Source organism: Mandrillus leucophaeus, unplaced genomic scaffold (genome assembly GCF_000951045.1).
Source record: "Mandrillus leucophaeus isolate KB7577 unplaced genomic scaffold, Mleu.le_1.0 Scaffold116, whole genome shotgun sequence".
Classification (NCBI taxonomy): domain Eukaryota; kingdom Metazoa; phylum Chordata; class Mammalia; order Primates; family Cercopithecidae; genus Mandrillus; species Mandrillus leucophaeus.
Genome location: NW_012099876.1, coordinates 1,783,323 through 1,792,971, shown reverse-complemented (window position 1 = coordinate 1,792,971; position 9,649 = coordinate 1,783,323). Strand labels below are relative to the sequence as shown.

At 36.7% G+C, this 9,649-nt stretch overlaps 1 protein-coding gene across 1 annotated transcript in view; it reads left to right on the top strand.

The window, feature by feature from the left end:
• Positions 1 to 309: 309 nt before the first annotated feature.
• The window catches only part of HAO1 (hydroxyacid oxidase (glycolate oxidase) 1), a 62,022-nt gene continuing 52,682 nt past the window's right edge, over positions 310 to 9,649 (top strand). Inside the window, exons 1-2 of the mRNA XM_011998545.1 lie at positions 310 to 545; positions 6,195 to 6,346. Coding sequence (XP_011853935.1) covers positions 409 to 545; positions 6,195 to 6,346 — 289 coding nt within the window. The 5' untranslated portion in view covers positions 310 to 408. The remainder of the gene's footprint in view (positions 546 to 6,194; positions 6,347 to 9,649) is intronic.

Sequence of the window (9,649 nt, the reverse complement as noted above, 5' to 3'; positions counted from 1 at the left end):
CAACCAGCACAGGCACAGACCATGTGTAAGAAGCAGCCTTAGGCAAAACTGAACCAAGAGTGGTTTCATACTGGTATTCCTCTAAGTCTTTAATTTTTTACTTATTCCTTTGCCCTTTTTAAGGTGATAGACACATCATCACCTTCTGCTGCCTCCCCAACCTCAACTTCGGTGTTCTTTGGCAGAGTGTGACTTCGGTATTCTTTGGAAGATAGCCTACAAGTGAAATTTCAAAGGCTCAGCGTATAATGTTTGCTCACTAAATGTAAGCAACAGAGAACTAAATCTGAACTTTGGCAAAAGTCTATTAATAATTGACAAATAACAGAACAGTGAGGATGTAGAAAGTAATACATTAAAAAAAAAAAAAAAAAAAAACTCCATCTGGGATAACAATAACCTGTGAAAATGCTCCCCCGGCTAGTTTGTATCAATGATTATGAACAACATGCTAAATCAGTACTTCCGAAGTCTATATATGACTATTACAGGTCTGGAGCAAATGATGAAGAAACTTTGGCTGATAATATTGCAGCATTTTCCAGGTAAGAAAATTTCTTTTTTTAAATCATGTTTTAAAATTACACAAAGACTGTACCAAAATAAGATCTCCTAGTTTTACATTGGTGGTGTGTAATTACTTGTTCAGATTTAGGCTTGGTAGAGAGGGGAAAGTTCTTGGGGCTGTAAGAAATCTTGGGCCTTTAAATTGTTAAAAAATATTCCAAGCCTGTGAATCTTGAACAACTGACTGCAAGAGTCAACCCTATGTTAACTTCACTTGGAAGTATGATAACAATAATTTAACTACATATAAAAATAGCGATAAATTCAGATGACTTTTCTTTTTCTTAGTATGACAGTAAGTGCTTATGTTCATGGTGTAGGAAACAGCATTAAATGCCAGATAACCATCTTATCCGGATGAACCAGATTGGATTGTTGGCTCAAATGTTCTTTTCCTGCTGGCTTTTCGTGTTATCATTCATTTTGATCACTGTTGTCTAAACTTTCACTTTAGATTTCAATTTGTCTATGTAGCATTAATCTTTCAACCTTGCTGTTTCATCTCTCCTTCAAAGCACTTCATCTCTCTTCCCAAATTAGTTTTCCCTTGACTTTCATATTTCAAAGCACAAGGTGGTGGGTGACATGGTTTATGTTTTCTGTTTGTAATAAAAACAAGAAATAAAATCATTTCAAAGGTTTTTTTTTTTTGAGTTATAAAAAATGGTTTATTTGCTGGAGCAAGACAGGAGAGCCTTCACTCCACTCCACTCAGTCTCATCCATCTAACATTATGGCTCTTAGTAAAGGCACTCAGTATTGTGGGTACTCATTGATGGTGATAAATTAAAGACAAAAAGGCAGAAAATATGCAGTGGGGAGACAATCAGCTTTCCTCCCTGATTTCTTCTTTAGTCTACAACAAAATCACTCAAAATCAGTTTTCTATATTTAAATTAGGAGAAATAAAATCATCCCGGCCAAGGTAGCCTCTGGTAGGCAGCACTGATTCACCCACAAATTCATGTAGAGACTAAAAATGGTGATGGGGTGAAGGACAGGGCCTCTCCCCAATCCTTTCAAGCCTTGACTTTGTCTCAAGTTTTGCGTGGGACCCAGATGAGCTCAACAAACGCCAGGGAAGTCAGGGGAAGGGAAGTTGACTGAGAGTAGAGGGGCTTAAAATTCTGCACCATTATTTACTATTTTGGACTCATTTAAAAGTTTCTGCTCTTGGAAGATGCCCCTTCTTGGGCCAACATTAACTTTGTCCACCAAAATTTGCCTATGAGTGGTCTCTTGAAAACACCTTAACCCAAATGGGTTATTACAACCAAGGAAATTTCAGACCCTTGACAGATTTATATGGTTAGTGTCTCAGCATTGCTAGGCCTCCAATGCTCAAGTGATTATTTCATGTATACACAGCCTTCCTCACTTCTTAATTCCCTTTGTCCCATGCTAGCTAATTAACTAGGGCTAATTAGGAGTCTCCGTGAGCTACACTGTGTACTACATACTGAGGAAAAAGCAGTGAGCCAGACAAAGTTCCTGTCCATAGGAGCTTACGTTCCACCGGATGCCTATCAACCTCCAGTATACTGTTGGATTGAATTGATGCAAAATGGGCCCCAAATAGTTGGCCAAGTGGAGGTCTCAGAGAGGATGCAAAGGGACGCCCCAAGGCAGATGGATCACCTATGCAACCCTACAAATTGTAGAAACTTTGGGAGACATAGAAAGTTTGGTGACTTCTAAGTTGTGAACTGGAAAAGTGCTTCATGCCTTATATGAATTACATGGTATTCCAGTGAGTATTCCCATCCTATGTGTGTACCGAGTAACTTAGGGATAGGACACAGACAATGAAAATGAATTTGCAGTGCCACCTTTCCCATGAACCTTGATCATTCTCTTTTGTTCAGCTTTAAATTAAAAAAAAAAAAAGTATTGATCAACTTTCTTTGGAGGACAGCTGATGCTATTTTATTATCAACTACTTGAGTTTTTATTGCGACACATTTTAGGGGTTGTTACCTAGCTAATATCTCAATTCCTCTTTTGCTTTGTGACTTGCTAGGTGACCCTTGATTCCTCACACTGCATCATGTAGCTGGTCATGTGAAACCAAGAGTAGAATTTCTGCCAGGGTTGTGGAGACTTTGGGTTGGTGGCATGAAGGAAAACAACCTGAAATCTCACATTCTGATTCTAATGAAAAGTGCAAAACAATCAAACCTCAGATAACCCGTTGTGATACAAGGTCAGAGTATTTCAAACACATTTACAAAATTTATACACCTTCCCGTCTCACAAGTACAACAAAAGGTCATTCACAGTGACAGCTTTTCTTTCTCTGTACTCATCTCTGATAACCACATTTTCGAGTTCTGGGGACATGGGCCACTCGTGTCACCCAACAGTTGCTTGGAGATATTTTTCAGTAAGACTTGAGACTTTAATATTACTGTGGCAATAGAAAAAAAAATGTTAAAAAGGACAAATAAATGGAACCACCCAGAAGAACAAAATTTCTTATTGCAGTTATAACAAAACAGGGCAAATGTCAACTTGCTACATTTTACATGGCTGGAATTGATTGTGATTAATTCAAGGAAGAACAGTAATTTGTTTCTCTTACACATTTATTCAAAGTAGCCTTCTCAACAATGGTCTTCACATGTGTCATAGCTTTTTTTCCTGAAATTATCATTGATGGAAGATAATTCAACAATTTGGACACTTAGAAGCCAGCATGATTTCAGAAAAGGAAACTCTTTTCTGCTGCGTCACCTATTGATACTGAAGATTGCGTCATTTTCTTTTAAATAACAGATAGGTAAAAGTGATGTCATTCTCTCACTTTAATATTTGAGAAGTGATGTAAACTTACCAGTGACATTGTGTTCTCATAGGCATAAATGTCACAAAATCATTTATCTAGTATCCACAACAGGTGAATAAGGTGTTTTTGCTTTATATATTTTAACTGTTTAGAGTAAAAAATTAATGTGGAGAAAATTGGAATGCAATATTATAGTATTACACACCTTATAAAACATGAACCCACAATGTTCAGTTGGTGTGATTCAGAAACAGCATACAGTTATAAAGCTGGGTGAGGCACGGGTGTCTTCCTTCAACAGGGCAGCTACTTTGTGAGGAGTGTGTATATCATTTGATTTTTTATAAGTTAAATTTGAGGCCCTTGTTAGATGTGTGGGGTGGGCCAAAATTCCTGTGAACAGATTCTCATCTTTACCCCACTTCCTTTACTCTGGCATCTCATTTTCTATCCTTTGAAAACGGTTTATTATTTTCCAAAGTGGAGGCCCAGGAGAGCACAGTCCGAGAATATGGTGAGGTGCTATTTTATGTATGATTGTGGGAAAGTTACTTAAATTTGGGATGGGGTTGGGCAAGGCTTGGAAAGCTAGTGAGCTATCTGACATAGTTGCTGTTATTACTATTTGAAAAATATCAAAACATGGAGGACTCTTTAGATAACATGCATGTTCCCATTCCATTGATTTTATCTAATTTTACGTAGGAATTACGTTTTGTGCATTGGTTGACAAACCTCTGTAACATCCTCAGAACAGAAAATACTGTTTAAGGGAAAGTAAGAACCCACAGTTATTAAAGTGACTGCGCCACCAAGTGGACAAGCATAAAGCCACTGTTTGGAGATGGAAGGATTTAGCCTTGCTTTATAAATGGGAATTTGACCTTTAAAAATGTCCCTTTTGGCGCGCGCGCACACACACACACACATACACACACACACACACACACACACACACACACACACAGAGCTGCTGCCCTGCAGCGTTGTGTGTTCTTTTCATAAAGCTTTCATTGTTTCTCTAGCTCTAAGTAAATATTAATGCCTTCCAAGGCTGGCTTGCCAATGGCTGCTATTAAGATCGTTTTCTCTCATTCTAATAACACACTTAGAGATGATTGGTAATAAAAACTCTCTTCAAGGCTTCTGCTTCTCCCCCTTCAAAATGGAGATCAAAGAATCATGCTGTGAGGGTCCGTCAAGAAGAAAAGACTTTCAGCAACAGAGCATGTGGTGTGACATAAAATAATGACAATTATGATGTTCAAAGGAATAGCATAGAAATCACAGTAAAACTTCTTTATTATGCTTTTCAGGGACTGGATGTTTTTACTTTATTATGTGAGGAGGGGTTAGATTACAGACCCTTAGCTATTCCACAAAGCACCATAAGGCAGAATTTCTTCTTCCGCTACAGGAAGTACACTTCAATTAAGGGCTTTTTCTTTTTCTTCTTCTTCTTTTTTTTTTTTTTTTCAAGTTACTGCATTACTATATCGTACTTCACTATATTTACTAAAAAGTCATGCTGTTTGTGGAAGCAGAGTTAAATCTAGGTAATACTAGGTGAATGCTGGTTAGATATATATGTGTGCCTGAACAACATGTTTATTATACTGATGCATATTAGAAATAGGGCTGTATTTTCTTCAATTTTAATCAGCAGTAATGAGGAGAATAATAAATCAAAACAAACAGGAGATATATATTTTAACAGGAGGAAAGAGAACTAGTTCTCCTGTAAATCTTACCGGTGAATTTTTGGTTGCTGGTTTATTGGTAATTTTCATTCCAACACAGAAGCAGCACAGAAACAGTCATTTAAAATAATTTTCAGGAGTCAAAACCTTTTTAACCCCCAAATTTCAGTTTTTGTCAAATAACATTTTTGAGAAAAGTGTTAAGTTAAACTAATAAAAAAGCCTTCCCTCTTCATTAGACTTTAATGAATACAGCATAACTCAATAATTTTGAAGAAATCAAATTATAATTTTAAAAGTAATTGCCTGAAGCTGCTGTTGATCACATAAAAAGGAGACAAACTAGACATAGCGTATCTTCTTAAACTCTAATCTAAACTCCACGCATTTGTATACCATCTTGATTTTCAAGATTGGGGAAGTGTAATGAAAACTACGTTCACACAAGAACCTATACATGAATGTTTGTAGTGGCTTTATTTAGAATTTTGCCCCAAACTGGAGGTATTCCAAATGTCTTTTAGCTTGAGAATGATTGAACAAATGATGGTGCCCCTGTACAATGGAATACTATTCATCAACCAAAAGGAACAAACTATTGATACATACAACAACATGAGAAAATCTCTAATGCATTATGTTAAGTGAAAGAAGCCAAACTCAAAAGGCGACACACTGTATGATTTTGTTTACATGATATTCTCGCAAAGCAAAATTATTGAGACAAAAACAAAATACATCTGTGGTTGTTAGGGGATTGAATTGGGGAGAGTTTCACTACAAAAGAAAATGGAGACATTTTTGGGAATGATTGAACTTTTCTAGATCTTGATTGTGATGGTAGTTACACCATGCATTTGTATGCATTTGTCAAAATTCACAAAAGTACAGACTAAAATGAGTGAATACTATTATATATTAATTATACTTAAATAATTGCTTGGGAAATTAATTACCCTCTGTTAACTTTCTATCCTAACAGTAAAATTGCCTCTTTTCCATTAGCTTTGTAAAGTCATTTGCTTGTTGGGAAAAAATCCAATCACATTTTTTCTTTTTAACTAAAATGTAATGTCAAAGTTTTGGTTATATTTTTGAAACTCTAAAGCCTTTTATGTTATTTATTTATTTTTAAATTCTAGATGGAAGCTGTATCCAAGGATGCTCCGGAATGTTGCTGAAACAGATCTGTCGACTTCTGTTTTAGGACAGAGGGTCAGCATGCCAATATGCGTGGGGGCCACGGCCATGCAGCGCATGGCTCATGTGGATGGCGAGCTTGCCACTGTGCGAGGTAGGAGGAAGACTGTCACCACAGGGACAGAAGGGGGCTAACGTTTATCAACTTCCTTCTCTGAATGCACCAAGCAAACGTGTTCCTTGATGTTTTTACACTCAGAAACATTAAGCTCATAGACTCTATCATCAAAATGCTTGTTCTTGCATGTCCTGCTCCTCTTCTTTCCAGCTGTGTGACTGGGCAAGATACCCTCTCTCTGCATTGGTTTCCTTGGCTGTAAAATGGGGACAAAAACTGTACCTGCCTCATTGGGTTATGGTGAGGATTGAATGAGTTCAGGTATACAAAGTTCTGGCTCAGTAACTGTTGGTTTTATTATGGGTATTAATAGTACTGTCTCAGGAAATGGATCTCTGACAAGTAGACTCGCCCAAGGTCACAGCTAGGTAGTTACAGAATTGGAATTCAGCCCTGTGGCTACCCTATCTCAAAACCCTCCTGCTTCCCCCAAATCAAAGTTGTTCTCACAGCCAAAGAGTACATGGAGCAACGTGGTTGGTTGTGTTTTCTTCCATGGTTTTGGATCATGATTCTTTGTTATGGATGAGTTATATTCCCAGTAGAGCAGTTCCAGCTGCCTTAGGAGGGAGTGATGAGAAAATCAAATAAGATGTAAAGAAATCTCTTATTAGGGCTAATGTATTAATTTCCAGTTCTCTAGCAACTGTGAACATTTGAAAGGCTGTGGAGAGTAAAAAATCTCCCCAAATTCTGCTTCAGAAACTCATACAAAAGTTGGAAATGAATTCTTTTGATGCTAAGCAGGGCAGAAAAATAACACGACTACATAATATTTTCAAACATTTTAGTTTTAAGAATTAAGGATCTTATGAATTCACCTCCCTTCTTGAAATGTCTGACATAAAATTCTGTCAGGGATATCAGAATGGCACAATGAGGTTTTGCTGGACAGACTTAGCAGCTTTCTTAATTCTAGGACCACACACAAATAAGTGGCTTTGGGGCCTCAGCCTTTTGTCTATGGTAATCCTGAAACATGAGTAGAGAGAAGAAAAAAAAGGAAAATACTAAATGGGTTAATATCTATACAAAATCAAGATCATAAAGGCCCTTTCAGGCTTGAAACTATAGGCAACAACCTTAGAACAAAAGAAAACAAATGAACACCAAAAAACTAAGACTTTAGTGTTCTTAAATCTCAACGAAAATAAAAAGTAAATGGTAAACTGAAATAAATGGAAAACAAAATATGAGACTGTAAAGGGTTAAAGTCCTTTCCACGTAAAAAGCCCTTATATTTGAAGAAGAAAATAATATATTGCTCGAAGGGACAAAGAGAAATACATGAACAAAAGATATAAATAGGAAATTTACAAATGGAGACTTAAAAGTAAGCAATAAACATATGAAAAATATTCAATTTCATTAATAAGCAAAGACATGTAAATTATGACCATCTGTTTTATTTTCTGGATATCGAATTTTTATTTTAAGATCAGGCAGTGTGATTAGGTTAGGGAGAAAACGTGCATTTTCAAACAGTGTTGAGAGAAGTGTAAAGTGAAATAATCTTCCTAGAAAATAATCTGGCACTGTATATCAAAGCTCTAAAAATGTAAATTCCATGTGATGCTAAAAATTCTCTTCTAGGAATTCCAAGGAAATAATTATGATTTTTGAGGAAAAAAATCATTTCTGCAAGGATTTTTGTGCTTCTTATTTTTAGCAGGAGAATAACTAGAAAAAAATACCCACACATCTCATAATTAGAGATAGTTTGCAAAAAATATGATGCATAAAAATGGCATCAAATTAAAAAATTATACTATAGGAAGAGTGCAATAACATAGAATGATATTTTAATTTAAAATTGTAAGAAATCAGTTGCAAACAAGAGTCAGGTCCTAAAATACATTTAGTTTCAAATATCGCAATTTACAAATGTTTATTTGTAAGTGATGAGATTACTCCTGACTTTATACTCTTCTGATTTTTGGCTCAATCTTATAAACTCTTCTTTGAATTATTTTGTAAGGAGGAAATGATAAAAATTAGATTTGAAAGAGTAGAGATAAAGGAACAAGGGACCATGAAGAGAATGGAAATGAAGAAAGGAAGCAGAGAAGGCAAAAAGCAGAGCTCACTTAGTAAGGCACCCTGGAACCAGCAGATTATTTTTACCACATGTATTAGTTCCTTCTCGTACTGATTTAAAGATACTCTTCGAGACTGGGTAATTTATTAAGGAAAGAGGTTTAACTGACTCACAGTTCTTCATGGCTGGGGAGGCCTCAGGAAACTTACCACAATGGCAGAAGGCAAAGGGGAAGGAACGACCTTCTTCCCATGGCGGCAGGAGAGAGAAGTGCAAGCAGGGAAATGCCAGATACTTATAAAACCATCTGATCTCATGAGAACTCACCCACTATCATGAGAACAGCATGGGTGAAACCACCCCCACGATCCAATCACCTCCCACTAGGTCTCTTCCTCAACACCTGGGATTACAATTCAAGATGAGATTTGGGTGGAGAAACAAAGCCTAACTATACCAACACATGTTACTTTATTTGATATTTGCCAGGTGTTTCTGTCCCCATTTTGTGGGCAAGTAGCTAGAGTTACAGAGAAAACAGTTTTTCATAGCTCATCAATGACAGATTTATTCTCCAAGTCACTTCTGATGGTTCCAAGACCAGTCTTTATTCTTGGTGGAGTTGGGCTGAGAAGAAAGAGGAGAAGAAAGCAGAAAAGAAAGCTTCTTTAGAAACTATGATTTGACAGTGTAAGTAGGACTATTTCCTTCAGAAGTAACTATAAGAGGATATTAAATGCTTATTACAGTCTTATCCCCTTAGATTTATTTCACACTTATAAAGCAATTATCGTGTTCCAGACACTATTTTAAGTATATTATGAGTATTATAGCATTGAAGCCTCAGAGCAGCCCAAATAAATAGGTCATATTATTAAACCTATTTTACACAGGAGAAACTGAGGCACACACCAGATGAATAACCTTGCCTAGGGATGCACAATTCATAAGTGATAGAGATGGGATTCAGATAGAGGTATTCTGTCTCCATAATCTGGGCTCCTTACCACTTTGCAAGAGCTTTAATTTCAGAAAGTCCTATAAAGTGTCATGAGGAGAAGCCCATTATGATCCCCTAGAAGTAATTATAGTTTTAGAATCATGCAAAACAGGCCCCTCGGCAGAATAAGTTACACAATAGACATTTGGATAAGGTGGATCCAGCAGAACAAAGAGAGGGTGGTGACATCGAGATCACAGAGGAACTGGAGAAGGCAATGGAAGTGTGCACATGCTGCCCT